The sequence below is a fragment of the Camelus dromedarius genome, chromosome 1 (assembly GCF_036321535.1).
Source record: "Camelus dromedarius isolate mCamDro1 chromosome 1, mCamDro1.pat, whole genome shotgun sequence".
Taxonomy (NCBI): domain Eukaryota; kingdom Metazoa; phylum Chordata; class Mammalia; order Artiodactyla; family Camelidae; genus Camelus; species Camelus dromedarius.
Window position 1 is genome coordinate 24468309 of NC_087436.1, and position 15901 is coordinate 24484209.

General features: G+C 33.9%; 1 protein-coding gene across 12 annotated transcripts in view; it reads left to right on the top strand.

The window, feature by feature from the left end:
* Nucleotides 1-15901, top strand: part of ELF2 (E74 like ETS transcription factor 2) — an 82687-nt gene extending 66786 nt beyond the window's left edge. For 4 of the 12 annotated variants that reach the window (XM_031465795.2, XM_064494803.1, XM_010977703.3 and 1 more), the window contains 7 exons: nucleotides 5187-5300; nucleotides 6699-6872; nucleotides 9067-9105; nucleotides 9464-9550; nucleotides 12177-12369; nucleotides 13424-13774; nucleotides 14178-15901. In XM_031465795.2, coding sequence (XP_031321655.1) covers nucleotides 5187-5300; nucleotides 6699-6872; nucleotides 9067-9105; nucleotides 9464-9550; nucleotides 12177-12369; nucleotides 13424-13774; nucleotides 14178-14805 — 1586 coding nt within the window. In that variant the 3' untranslated portion in view covers nucleotides 14806-15901. The remainder of the gene's footprint in view (nucleotides 1-5186; nucleotides 5301-6698; nucleotides 6873-9066; nucleotides 9106-9463; nucleotides 9551-12176; nucleotides 12370-13423; nucleotides 13775-14177) is intronic. The other 8 variants (XM_031465819.2, XM_064494881.1, XM_031465881.2 and 5 more) reach the window with 3 other exon arrangements.

Below are 15901 nucleotides of genomic sequence, written 5' to 3' on the forward strand. Positions count from 1 at the left end.
AGTGGAGAATGTAAAAATAGGGTAATTAGAAATTTTGTTCTGTTTTAATGCAATTATTGAATGCAAGGGGAAAATTTTTCTGGATATTTCGCAGAAGTATTTTCACGGACAGAACAAATCTGTCTAGTTTGCAAAGTTCATGAAATCTGAACTTGAAAATCTTTTTTCTAATTTACTGTAAGTTGGAATATCTAGTATCAATCTTGAAAAGATCATCAGTTTGAAAAAAATTAGCAGGATGTGAAAAGGTGAAGCATGTGTTGAAATAAAACTGGAAGAACAGCAGTAATTTTTTAAAAAAACTATTTTAAAATGTGTTTAAGAAATTGCTCTTCAAAATTTATTGCAGCATTAGTACTAAAATTCATGTGAAAATTGATTTAAAGAGTAACATCAGTATGTAATTAGTCATTCAGGATAATTAAACATCAGTTTCCTTTAGAGACAAAGTTAGTTAGGGGCAGGCAGGAGACTGTTCTTAATAATTATTTAAACTTTTTGTGTTATAGCATAAATGTTCAAAGGGATGCAAAGAAATATTTATGAAAAGCTTAAAAAAATCTTTGTAAGTAAGTGGGCAAATTACTGTTGTACATACCAAAATGGATCATAATTTTTCATCTACACACTGATGTTTATGTTTAGAAGCTGAAACTTAGAGAAAAATGAGGATAGAATTTGGGTTTATTATTTACACTTGATAGTAAATTACAGCTGCAGTTCTTAAAAACTAAAATCTCTGATATGGAGGATTCTGGGAGTGCCCAAGACCCTTTCAGGGGATCTGGGAAATCAAAATTTTTTTCATAGCAACACTAAGACATTATTTGCCTTTTCATTTTCTCAAGTGTTCAGAGGAGGTTTCTAGTGACTGCATGAATTGATATGTAACAGATTGAATGAAGAAGCAAGTATGAGAACCTAACTGTTTTTTACCATGTGTTTGCAAAAAAATGTAAAGCTACTGTTTAAATTTTTCTTCGTTTTAGAAAAGTTATTTTTCTTAAAAATATTAGTTTTCTTAGTTTTAATTGCAAATAGGATAAATATCTTAACATAGGACTTAAATAAGCAAAATCTCTTTGTGATCTTCAATAATTTGAGTGTAAAAGGGTCTTTCACCAAAAAAGTTTGAGAATAGCTGAATTAGTTTAAATTAATCTATACTTTTCAGAACCATAGTCACTAGCCACATGTGACAGTTAAGTACTTGAAATGTAGCTGATAAACTGAATTTTTAATTTTTAAAACATTTAATTAATTTAAATGTAAAAACTGAAGCAGTGAAAAACTTAATGTTGTTTACATGTTGAAATGACAGTGTTTGGGATATACTGGGTTAAGTGAAAGGTACTAACTTCATCTTCTGCTTACTTTTCCTAATGTGACTACTGGAAATTAAAAAACTATATATGGCTCTTGATGTATTTTTATTTAACAGCTCTACTTAAAATAATTTTATACTCTTTCCCTTTTTAAACCCTATAAAGCAGCTTTATTGATTAGAAAGTCAAAGGGGAACAAGTAAAGATGGAGTGTCCTAGACCTTTCCCCCTTTTCATTGTGTTCATTTGTGTTCTTCGCTCACCTATTACTGTTACAGCCTTGGGGCATTAGAGGATAAGCTGTGGTGAGTCAGGTGCGGTAGCTGAGTGATGCCCTTGTAATATTAGTTTATGGTCTTGCTTGCAGGGGAATACCACTATCACCTAATGAAGTGTTTTCTGATTTTTTTCCATTGCTCTCAAATTAAATTGCTATTAATTTTTATTTTTGACTTTTAAGAACATTGTTATGAACTAGGTCCATTGCCAGCATTCTCTTCTGCAAAGCTGAGAGGTATGTCTCTTGACAGACTTAATTACCAAGTTTGGTATTTAGTAACAGCTGTTGAGTGAGTCTGGAATAGTCTACTATACAAACATCAGTTGATTAGAAAGCTGGAAATGGAACAAGAAGACTCTTATAAAAGTAAAGGAAGGCATAGGCAAATTTAGTTTTCTGACACTGATTAAAATCAAAATAGTTTAGAAATTTATTTCTTCAAGGCGTACTGACCAGCCAACTGCTCTAGAAGATGACACCTGTCAGATTACTTTCAACTTCATTGTTTCTAATTTTAAACTGAGTTGCTTTTTAATCCCCCTCCAATAAGTTTCCTACGCAGGCATAGAAAGACACCAGTAAATCAAGTTTTAAGTAGAGTTAAGGAATTTTCAGCCCTTGCTTGCTTTGATTGCACAACACTGTTAAATTCTTACTCTTTAGTTGTGCAAAATTTGGTATTAATTGTATTTGAATTATTGATCTGAACAAAATAGTTTGAAAAGTTTTTAAAAATCACGTAAACTCGGAAGGGAGAAATATTTCTTAAATTCCTTTTAACAAAAACTGCTTGATGGCTTATGTTAACAAAAGTAACAGGAGATAGTGCTCACTTTTAAGAAAACGGGTGAAGTATTCTTGGGAACTGTCGTAAGTACATTATTATAAATTGATCTAAGTGTGAGCTCTCAGGTATTCATTTTTTGAAAAAATATGCTTGGAGTTATTTTAGTTAGTAAATAAAATTGACAAAAAGTAAAGTTATTAAGCATCAAAAAAAAAAAAGAAGGAAACAAATGCTCTCCTTAACAAGCTCTTAATTTAGAGTAACTTTAAATTATTTTGCCATCTTTATTTGGTTTTGAAATATTTTATTTCCATTTATGTTTTGATACTCTGTACTATTAGTGTAAACTTCACAAGGCCAGAGATCTATTCAAATTTGTATCTCAGGTTTATAGCACAGCGTCTGGCATATGGTAAATCCTCAACAAGCATTTGTTGATTGTACATAGAGTATTATTGGATTGATAATGCATAGAGAATTTATGCATTTTTTATACTCTCTAAATTTAAAGTATAAGTAATTAAATATTCTTCTTAAATTTGTATGTATTTTGTTTTACTCCGTAAATGTGAAATATTTTAGGAAAATATTTTGAATTTAAGGGAAAAGGGGAGGCTGATGTCAGAAATATAAGCAAGAAAATTTTCACTGACATGACCAACATGAAATTGTGGTTTTGAAAATGTACCTCAAACTACATAAGAACTAACGGCAGTATAATATGTAACTCTGGCAAATTTTGTTTTATGACTTGAAACATTAAAAAAAGTAGTAAAATCTTATTGCTGTATTATTATCAAATACCCAAATCACTGATTTTAATATGGTAGAATTTTTAGGATGTGTCTTAATAAAATTACATAATGAATTACTTTACCCCAGATGGTTTATTAATAGCACCTAAGACAACAGCTAAATTGCAATACAGGCAGACTTCAAAGAGAATGAAGTTCCTAAAAACCTGAGAATCTGCTTCCCAAGGTTCTTTAGTGCATATGGGTATTGTAGGGAGGTACTTTGGAAAAAAATACTTGAGAATGGTAATATATTTTATACTTACTAAGAGTAAATTTCTTAAAGTTGAGTTCGAAGGACTGATTGAATCCTTTGCTTTAGTGAAGCTGCAGATAAGAGTAAGCAGGGTCACCTAAAGATAGATTTACTTAGAGGTTTGGCTGCCTCTCTGGAACTGTTTAGCTTTGAGCAGATTTCCATAAATGGAAAGAGCAACTGGAGAGACTTGGTACCTTGGTTGAGAGTGTGGATGATGTGCAACAGGTGGTAAAACAGTCACTGGATTTTTTTATAAATGCTCTCCAAATGACTGGTGTGTTTAAAGCTGAGGCTTTAGCAGTTGGTGAATTTTGAGACTGAGTAAAAAAATTTTTTTTCAATTAAATGGTTACTAGAAACAGTTTTAAAAGATACCTATCTTTAAAGTGTGGAACTTGTGGATTTGTAATGTGGTTTTATGAAATTTGTACAAATACTTCCTTTTAGTTCCATTAGAGGACATCTTGAGAAAAATCTATCATGTTAGAAACTGTTACATATTCATGTTTCAGAATCTCTTACCAAGTAGAATATTCGGTATTGTAAGTCAGGATATGAAATTAGTGTATCATTAGTATATCATTAGGGTGCTTGAATTGCCACTTTTTCTATAAAGTCAGTGGATTGTCCTTTACTTCAGTGCATAAGAGAAATACTTGGATGCCTACTATATGAAAAGTCTATGTTAGGAATTGTAACATGTATCAATGAATTAAGATAACCCTCCCTCATCTCAAGGAGCTTATAATTTTATAGGAGTGATAAGAAATTATCACCATTTATTGAAATTCTTATCTATATATCAGGCATTGTTTAAGGTTTTTAAGGGAATCACTGCACTTAATTCTCACAACTGTATAAGGTAAGTAATACTCCTGTTTGGTGAAAAAGGAAACTAAGCCTTACAAGAAATTAATTTGCTGGCTTAGGGTAACAGAACTTATAAGTGGCAGGGGCAGGGACTGGAGCCCAAGCTATTGATTAGGCCTGGACACCCAGACCACTGCTGCATACTTTACTGTTTCACAAATAATTTAATCAACAGAGTGCTAGAAGAGAGTTGCAGAAGGTAGTAGAATTAGCAAAGATTTCATGGTGGGGGGAGGTGGGAACTGTAGGAACGCGCACTCTCTTTTTCTTCCCCCCACTTTTTAAATTTCCTAGGATAAAACCTAGGTAAAATCTAGTGAGATCCTGAAGAAAGCAGGCTATTGTGAAGAAAATTCCTAAGTTTCTCTGGTACTAAAGATGCACTCACCCAGGACAGTCTAAGAATTGAACTAATTCGTTAAATGAATTTAGTAATATGTGTTTCTGACTGATTCTGCTAGGTATTAAACCCCTGATTTTAGTAGCAGTATATCAGAATTGTAATTGACCAGATAGGATTGTTAATCTACAACCATCCCTCCCTGCCCTGCTGCCTCCCCCAAGTTAGTTTTGGCCTAAAATTGATACAGGGTTCAAATTTCAAGGGTTTGTCTTTGTTTTCCTTTGGATAAAGAAATTTCTAATCAATCTCAATAGATGGTTTATATTCAGCATTCATATAGATACTAAATTGTTTTGGTTTTAAAATTATTTCCGTAAATAAGTTATATAGACTAATACATATCAATGACTTTATATTAGAGTTATTCATGTGAGAGTTAATTTATATTTATCTCGTACACCATAATGTGTTTTAATTTAGTAATGTGTTCAGTGCATTTTTATTGAATAGAACTAAATTCCCTTGCAGTGGAAGCATCAGTTCATAGCAGTAATGCACACTGTACAGATAAGACAATTGAAGCTGCTGAAGCCCTGCTTCATATGGAATCTCCTACCTGCTTGAGAGATTCAAGAAGTCCTGGTATGTGAACTGTTCTTTTTTATAATAAACACATCACATCACTTCAGGTATCTCGAATGAAAGTCTTAAAAAAAAAAAACCCAGGGGATTGTTGGTGTTCTCAAAGTCTATTATACATAAATACCTATGACAGGAATAATTGATCTTTATTTGTCCAAGTTCCCAAATCTTAAATAGTTTAATTACTCAATTTTCAAAATAAACGATACAGAAAATGCCCACTATAGATAGACAAATGTTTATTAAATTCCTATTTTTACTATCATGTCTTATTTCCTTACCCAGAGGGAAATTGTAAATGTTTGTAGTCCTTAAGTGAATGGCAGATGGAGGCAGTTGCCACCTATGACCACTTTCAGGCCTTTTTTCAGGGATAAAATGGGCATTATCTCCAGGGAACCTCTGTGCTAGAGAGAGGAGGTGGCTTCCACTGTTTCCTCACACTCCTTCAGGCTGCACATTTCCCTTTTTAAAATTCTTTTGGTCCCCCCTTTTCAAGACTGCCTTTGAGTGTCATTTTGTTCTAATTTTAATTTGTCTTAATTTTAATGTCCAAATGTTACAGTAAGATTGACCCTTATTTTAGGGATTTACAGTAAATACTAAGATCAGCCATACTTTTTAGAGTAGGAATTCCATGTATTTATTCGGGGATATGAGAAGAAAATTAGGGCATATTGGTCAATGTATTAATGTATGATAGTATGTATTAATTTTCTCTTGATTGAAAAAGAAATGTCATATCCTGATTTATCATGCACATGAGAAGAAAGCCAGAGCAAGAGCAGTGTTACTGCATACAAGAATACTAAATAGCCATCTGTATGTACTGTTTTAGTGACCCAAAATATCAGGACTGTTCCATTAAATAGAATTTAACATTTTGAAAGATGGTATTCATTGGGCTGTAATGAGCAAGTTTTCTTTTTCTTTATATTTTAAAATGAACTAAGTTCTTACTTTTCACTGAAAACATGTTAATTATTTCAATGTTATACCAGGTGCATGTTTTACCTGCTTAGAGAATAATGATGAGTACATGGAAGGAAAATAATTAACTCACTATTATACTATTACTTTATTTTCAAATGTTTTCTCAATTGTCAAATAATTCAAAATCTACAGTTTGAAAGCATGTAAAAGTGTGAAGCACGGGGGTTGACTACTCACGTTCCTCCCCCCTTACCCATAGGATTAACATTTGCTTCAGATTGACTTTCTTTGCATTTATTTCCTTACATACTTTAGATCATAATGTATATTCAGCAAATGAAATTCAAGTTCTTATCTTGCTTTGATGAATGCTTAATAACCTTACCTCTATTAAATATTGAATTGTCCATATTAAGAAGCATTGATGGGGGTGGGAAGTTTTAATTTTTCAACTTTTTTTTATAGTGGAAGTGTTTGTCCCTCCTTGTGTATCAACTCCAGAATTTATCCATGCTGCTATGAGGCCAGATGTCATTACAGAAACTGTAGTGGAGGTGTCAACTGAAGAATCTGAACCAATGGATACCTCTCCTATTCCTACATCACCAGATAGCCATGAACCAATGAAAAAGAAAAAAGGTAGAGTGTATTTTAAATTTTTGGAAAATTAGGTGAAATTTTTCCTGGTATCTTTTTCCTCATCATGGAACATAGGAAATACATGCTGTAGATTTATGATTGATTTTATCTTAACTAGATATTCTAAAAAAATGAACAAACTGAGATTTTAGTTTTGTCTTTTAGCCTTTTAATGTGTCATACTGTTTAAAGGAGTTAGTATTTGAGCCCTAAAAGTAGTTGCCTGAAATGAGATTATAGCAGGTTTTCGAAACACAAAAGGAAGATCAGAGATTCACTGCACATTTTTCTACTTTCTGATCCTTTTAAGTACTTGGTTACTTAAAAATATTATTCTTTATTTTCTCTATTTTTCATAACTTATCTTCCTACACATTGTGGGCATTAAAATAAGAGGCCCAATTTTGTTCCCCGTAACTTCTGCCTTAAAACACCAAGATTGCAGATGAGGACTTCTAAGTGGAATGAATTCACCATTGGGTAAAGAGTATTTCCACTTACTATTTCACTTCTGCTGAAACTTCTGCTCACTTGATCCTAATGGGTGAGGCCCAAGGCTCCAGCCCATCTTCAGCATCCTGAGAAGATAGGCAATGTGGGTCCTTTTCCTGTTTGAATCAAAGGTAAAACTTGAAAGAAATTAAATCCTGTATAGATGGACACTCATCTAATTCCATTTCCTTCCCTATCTGTTTCTTCACATTTTAGAATGGGGGGAAAAAATTAAAGGCAAAAATAAGGGAAAACTTGTGTTTGGAAACAATGGTATTTTCTTTCATTTATTAGCAGTGTTTCAGATTGGTCTGTGCTCATTGCTGTGAGGGATACAATGAAGAATAAGAGTGCCTTCCCTCTTGTAGTATAGATTATATGTATTTGAGAAAGGCATCAATGAGAGAATTTAGAAGGAAGCATTACTTCTTGCTGTAAAAATTTAAAAATAAAAGGCATACACTGCCCACTGTAGCCTTTGGCTGGTTGTATCTTATAGGAACTATTCAAAATAAGAAATTTTTAGATTTAAATGATGAGGGAAAAGCCTGTGAACAGCTGAGATCATTTAGGGAACCAAGACCTCTAGATAACCAAGTTGATCTGCCTGTGTGGTGATATGATATAAACCTGGAAATAATTTGCCAATTAATACTAATCTTATATGTTTGAAAATAGATGGTCTGAATGAATGACCATTGAAAAATTACATATAACACTATTAATTATTTATTTGTGGTTAAGTACATTTGGAACATAGAAAGTTAGGTAGGTTATTTTTTAATTGTAGAACCTTTTAAAAAGTTTCTACAGCTTTTAATATACTAATGTGCTTTGTGAATCTCCAAGAGAAGATAGCATGCTGTGTACTAAAAGTTAATTTGACTATAGAGCCCTTTTTCCTACTGATGAATAATCTATTTCTCAAGGAATATGATTTGGGAAATGCTGCTTTATAAGAAAATTAGCCTTTTGGGAATTAAGGAAGTTGGGCTTTTGTGCTTGAATTTAGGAGACAGTAAAGATATTAGTCTTCCTACTGACTGATTCATACATATAAATACTATTTAAATTGATAAATTAGCTCTATGTCAATAAGGAGACCAGTGAACTTTCTATTTTAGTTTTTGCCAAAGCATACTTCTTATTGATTAGAATTAACCATAGTGAAATCCTAGAATATAATAGCTATCTGTGCTTTTTGAAAAATAAATTAAGGCACTTTAATTTAGCTTAAGATAATCATTGCTAATGAAGAGTAAAGACATCAGAAATCCCAGCTGTATGACAATCACCAAATCAGTAATAATATATTTAATCTGAAAATATGAAGTACTTGAATATTCCCAGTCTCTTTTTTTTTTGAGGCTTCCCCTCACCTGCTAGCATTCATCCATCAGTGCTAAGGATTGAATACAGTGTATTTCGGATTTATGCCTTCTTTACTACAGAGAAGCATAGCTCTTGCTTTTTTTGTTCATTGTGGATGCTAGTCTGTCTGAGAGCCTTATGGCAGAGGTGAGGAGAAACAAACGGAAGGGCACATTTATTAGATGTATGAAGTAATTACCTGGAAGAATTGTTTACTCTTATAATGTACCTGCACATTGAGGTGAGGAAATTTATGCTTAAATCTGGTGAATTGATTGGCTCAGAGCAGTAGAGTATTTAAAATAATATTTTTTACTTTTCCTTATTTGAGCTCAAAGGGCTTCGCAGATTATCAGATCCTCTTCAATAGGTAGGTAAAGCTTTTTCTAACAATTCTTTAGAACAGAAAACAAAAAACCTTGTACTACAATTTGTTTTCATTGCTACATTATTGGGAAAGAGGTTAGCAAATTGAGGCTCTCACCACCTAAATACAGGTCAGTAATACCTGACTTGCCGTATCGAGATTACTACCAACTAACTCATGTAATCTAAAATTGCTGAAGTGCTTTTAATGCTCCTTTTAAAAGCAACTTTTGTATATACTGAGTATATTAATCTATAAATTAATGTCTAGTTTCATGAGTAATATGCTATCAAAGCCTGCTATCATGCTTCTTTTATTTTTCCTATTTTCAATGTATGGTTTCAATATCTTATATTTTCAGTTGGCCGTAAACCAAAGACCCAGCAATCACCAATTTCCAATGGGTCTCCTGAGTTAGGTATAAAGAAGAAACCCAGAGAAGGAAAAGGTAATTTGGGGAGGCTGTTTTAGAGGTGTGATTTTTTTTTTTTTCTGTCAGGTGACATTTTTGCTTTTGTAGGAAAACCATTTCTAGTACATGCACAGGTGAGAGTACTGTCTGTGGTAGTGATTCTTAATCTTAATCTTAATTCTTAATTCTTAATCAGGACTGTATCAGCATCATGTGAGGAGCTTTTTCAGACTGTGCCCAGCCCCTACCCCACTGAGATTCTAAACTATGGGGAGTGGAGGAGGGCAGGCGTTTGAATTTGGAAAAGGTCCTAAGTGCAATCTGATGCACACCTGTATTAAAAGCCATTGTTCCAGAGGATGTGTGTATGTATAATAGTTCTCATCCTCATGTAGAGTCGCTTAGAATTTTAAAAGGTTTACAAAACTAAGACTTTCTGATACAAAATTTCTTAACTGACAAAACAATGCAGTAATTCAGTGCAAGGTGAATTTAATTTTCCAGTCAACAAAATTTCAGTCATGTCAGTAAGGATATCTGAACAAAATTTACTATATTTGCTTTAGAATTTGCATGTTCTCACTAAAAAGTAGCAATAATCCTCTTATGTTTTCTGCTCTCTTAATAAGTTGATTTTAAGTGATTTTAATAAAGGTTTTAGATGTGTTCTGATAACCAAAAAGTCATCATTTCCATGAATATTTCCAATATGAAGTTGGATACATTTTAGATTAATATTTTCAAATTTATTCCATATTCAGGTCTGATATATCTCATTTTAAATAATTAAAGCAAAAAATAAGTCTCTAGTAAAAAAATTAAACCTAGTAACCCTACCAAGAAATATAGTTAGACAAAAAAAAAATCGAGTAACAGTAAACTCTTATTTACTCAGGAATTGTTTATTCAAATAATTTGGGACACATTTAGGATAACTTTTATTTCCTTGTGTGTCTTTCATTGTCTTGCATTTCTGACACCTTAGATTTTATCTTCTAATTTATATGGAAAACTTTGAAACTTACATAATAGTACTAAATATTAGGAAATTAAACTGTAAATATACAATTATTATTGTTTTTAAAATTATTCCTATCATCAATGGTATCTCTTATATACAAAGACTTTAACATTGGAAAAAAATTTTGTGACAACCTATTTTTACCAATCAAAATCACCTTTCATTAAATTTTCAATTGTGTATTAAACTTGAGACAAAATTTTTTTTTTTTTTTACTGGAGGTACTGGAGATGGAACCCAGGACCTCATGCATGATAAGCATGGGCTCCATCACTGAGCTATACCCTCCCCCCGAGGCAAATTGTTGTAATATGAAGATTAAAGTTATTATAGTCACACTGGGATTAAAAATCCTGCCACTGTTTCCTCTTCTGCAATTATGATCATAATGTCTTCATAGACTTAATGAACTACTTTGTCTGATGAAGAAGGCTTCGCTTTCTGAATTCTGTTTTACTTAAAACCAGAAATTGAATTACTAATTTTAACTTGGGAATGGGACTGGGGTGAAGCATTTAATGATAACTTGAGGAATGCTGATGAGTCTCATTAATTCAGCAGACACAGAAGCATTCAAATCCCTACAGTGTACAAGGCACTGTCTGTTTTGTACAAAAATTTCTTCCAGAATAAGTTCTCTGCTCACTTTTACCCTGTCCAGTTTATAGGGCCTGATAATCTCCAGGTCATAAACAAAATAATAATGCCCTAGCTGCACAGCTTGATGTAGTTGTAGTTGAAAATTATGCATGGTTTAATAGTGAGAGTTTGTAGGTATTGATGCTGATATACTTGGGCTTCAGAAATAAAAGTGTAACAATGTAAAGTTGGAGGTTAATCTTTTTAGGTCAGGAGATGCACACTTGGGTGCAACTGTGGGTTAATAGATTTATTGAATTTTGAGGGAAATCTAGTATGAAAATGAAATGCTGGAGGAAGAACGTCAGCATTTCAATTGAGTAGCAGGAGTGGCTTGATTTGGAAGCCCTGTCACCCTCAGGGCTCTTCTCAAGTAGCCTGTGACTTGGAGCTGGATGTGAGGATAGTTAAGGGGCAGTGCATCTATCCTGTCTCCCTAGGAGATGGCCTGGTGGCTCAGTGGAGGCATATGTATTGTAATCTTCTCAGGACTCTCTTCTTTTCTTTCATCAATTTAAGAACCTTTGCACCTAGAGGTTTATGAATGGAATGAGAGAAAAACAGCAGCCTGAAAAGCCTGATCTACTCTTCTGTCTCCTCCCTTCCCCTCCTGAAGAAAAGCGATGCTCTTATTTTGCCTACCCGGATTCCCTCCTTTTCTTCTATGCAAATCTTAGCCGTCTTCTGACTTAATGATCCTCCTTACCAATCCACCTTATTTTCACCCCTGAAATCCCAGATATTATTTTCTGTCATTCATCTGGAACATAATTATGCATGGTCTTGTGATACAGCTTATAGTTTCAACTGTTACTTATTTCTTGTATTGTTATTTACTGGACAATTTCAAATGAGTGCTGATAGAGTCAAGTATTTAATGATAGACTCTCAGTACATTTGTGCTTTACCAGTAGTAAATGATTTTTTTATCCAGCATAAGAAAATATTTGCTTTTAATTATGCTGATGAATTTTTAATCAGTGTCTATCACTGTTTTCAAAGGAAACACAACCTATTTGTGGGAGTTTCTGTTAGATCTACTTCAAGATAAAAATACTTGTCCCCGGTATATTAAGTGGACTCAGAGAGAAAAAGGCATATTCAAGCTTGTGGATTCAAAGGCTGTCTCTAAGCTCTGGGGGAAGCATAAGAACAAGCCAGACATGAACTATGAAACTATGGGACGAGCTCTGAGGTAAGAACATTGTCTATTAACTGTTTTAAAGAGAAGCTCTAAAAATCCCTTACTTACAACTTTTATTTTGGGGCGATTTTCTGTAGGAGCTTTTTGGATTTGGAGGCTGTTGGGGAGAGAGGACTTTGGTCTGATGTCTAAAATTTCAACACTTTTGGAAAGTCCCATTTTTGTAGAAAATGTGCATCTTTAAGAAAATTATACCCAAATAAACTACAGTTTCCAAATTGTGAATTTGCTCTTTAGTTCCTGCAAATTTGTTACAATGGATTTACCTTGATATGAAAATTTATCCTCAGTTGTCAGTTTGAGAAACTATATAACTTTGTAATGTACATGGCTTCTTCTAATTGAGGGTATTTGTAAATGACCCACAAATTCATTTCTACTAAGCACAACTTAGGTAATTTTTCCACGTAATACCAGATTGTTTTTCTGACGTATGTAAATCAGAACTGAACTTTCACCAGTGTCTGTAAAATATAGTTGTTCCCTCAGTATCTGAGGGGGATTGATTCCAGGACACCCACGGATACCAAAATCCATGGATGTTCAAATCCCTTATATGAAGTATTTGCTTTTGACCCACTTATATCCCCATATACTTTAAGTCATCTCTAGATTACATGTAATACCTAACACAAGGTAAATGCCATTTAGAGTGGCCAGCACATGGCGAATTCAAGTTTTGCTATTTGGAACTTCTCTGGAATCTTTTCCCAAGTATTTTCAATCCACAGTTGGTAAATCCATGGATGTGGAAGCTGTGGATATGGAGGGCCAACTCTACAGTAAAATAATTCTGTATTTAGGTTAAATTATTTCCTTTAAGGAAAAAAATGAGCTTTTAGCTACATTACAGATCTCAAAGTTATAGGACTTACGGCACCAGGTTCCAATTTCAGCCTTTTGAACAATCCAGGCAGTAAGAGCTCTTCCGTGTCTCTTTTTGGAATAAGTGAATGTTTCTGTTAATATCCATTCTACATGGTGTTTTTTGTTTTGAGGGGACAAATGTAATATACTTGATTTATTTAGTACTTTTTCCTTACAGATATTATTACCAAAGGGGTATTCTTGCAAAGGTTGAAGGACAGAGGCTTGTATATCAGTTCAAGGATATGCCCAAAAACATAGTGGTCATAGATGATGACAAAACTGAAACCTGTAACGAAGATTTAGCATCAGCTACTGATGAAAAATCATTAGAACGAGTATCACTGTCTGCTGAAAGTCTTTTGAAGGCAGCCACTTCTGTTCGTGGTGGGAAAAACTCGTCTCCTCTAAACTGCTCCAGAGCAGAGAAGGGAGTAGCTAGAGTTGTGAACATCACTTCCCCTGGTCATGATGCTTCGTCCAGGTCTCCTCCTACTACCGCATCTGTATCAGCAACTGCAGCTCCAAGGTAGGTGAGGGGGAAACCATTAGTTGTATTTAATTTTTAGAGATCTCCTTGGCAGAAGTGATCTGTTCCCCTTTTAATATTTGCATTCTAAGAACCTGCTGGTGTCAAAACTTTGAAAAGTGCTTGATGTTTTAAATGTATTTTGTTGTTGTTGTTAAAGTAGACGTCTCATATGACCTGAATTGGTTTTTACGGTTTTATAGATGGAAATAAATGTAGGCGTTAGTTTTTAAAACATACTCATTTCATGGTATTTTATAAACTTCAGGGATTTTTGGTACATCTGTAAAATTTGGGAGCACTAGTTTTATACATTTGGATTTGCATTCATCTTTTTGCTCAAGAGACCTGTTTTATAATTTAGCATTGAATATAATCAACTTTATTTTTTTTCATCTACTAGGACAGTTCGTGTGGCAATGCAAGTACCTGTTGTGATGACATCATTGGGTCAGAAAATCTCAACCGTGGCAGTTCAGTCAGTTAATGCAGGTGCACCGTTAATAACCAGCACTAGCCCAACAACAGCAACCTCTCCAAAGGTAGTTATTCAGACAATCCCTACTGTGATGCCAGCCTCTACTGAAAATGGAGACAAAATCACCATGCAGCCTGCCAAAATTATTACCATCCCAGCTACACAACTTGCACAGTGTCAACTGCAGACAAAGTCAAATCTGACTGGATCAGGGAGCATTAACATTGTTGGAACCCCACTGGCTGTGAGAGCACTTACCCCTGTTTCAATAGCCCATGGTACACCTGTAATGAGACTATCAGTGCCTACTCAACAGGCATCTGGCCAGACTCCTCCCCGAGTTATCAGTGCGGTCATAAAGGGGCCAGAGGTTAAATCAGAAGCAGTGGCAAAAAAGCAGGAACATGATGTGAAAACTTTGCAGCTGGTACAAGAAGAAAAACCGGCAGATGGAAATAAGACGGTGACCCATGTGGTGGTTGTCAGTGCGCCTTCAGCTATTGCCCTTCCTGTAACTATGAAAACAGAAGGACTGGTAACATGTGAGAAATAAAATAGCTCTCCCATGGGCTGTAGAATGTTGGTGATACTAACATAAATATTTGCAAGGATGTCATCAAGAGAAGTCAAAAGACTTTAAAACATTTTTATTGCATATAAGAAAACAATCAAACTTACTGGAAATAAATTACCTATCCCATGTTTCAGTGGGAAATGAACTACATATTGAGATGCTGACAGAAAACTGCCTCTTACAGTAGGAAACAACTGAACCCGTCAATAAAAAGGATTGAAAGGGACCAAGCAACTCACTACAATATCAAGTTACACTAAGACTTGGAACACTAACATTCTGTAAGAGGTTATATGGTTTTCAGTGGGGAGGGGTTGGGATGGGTGATCTCATTGTTACATATAGCAATTTTTGATGCATTTTATATGCATACCAGCAATTATTACTGTGTTCACACAGAACTCACTTAACTGGTGCTATGTGAAGACTGCTAATATAGGTATTTTAGAATGTGAATTGAAGAATGGATCCAAAAGCTTCAGAAAGAGGATAGCAAAAAAGATCTAGTGTGGTTTTTTTTTATATCATATAGCTTAAGCTGATTTAAAACAAAGGCCTTAGACTAATTTTCGGTTTTCTTTATTGAAATAAGCTAATGGCTTGTTTGTGTAAAGCTTTTTTTATTAAAAGAAAAATTTTAAAAATCTTGTACCTAGCACAGTATTGTTATAGAATTTACATGTAACATTTTATATGGTAGTTTAAGTCTGTCAGTTTCTTAATTGTGGACAAGTTAACAGTTGGCTCTGGCCTTTTGCTATAACATGCCTGTGTCACTCAGCCCTGGCATCTTGCAGACATATCAGTTTCATTTCTCCTGTCACTTGGAAGTTAAGACTCAGCATGAATTTTTGTCAGGTAGCTCTGATACCTGGAGTTCTCTTCCTTTCTCTTTTTTCTTTTCTTTTCTTTCTTTTTTTTTTTTTTAGTTGAAGTTTAAGAGGGAAAGTACCAGTGTTCAGATTTGAACTATAATAGTTTGTATATTCAACATTTGAAGTATATTCTATTTTGTTGTACTCTTGTTTCAAAGTGTATTCAAGTAGGTTTTCTGAAATATAGAAATGAAATTTTA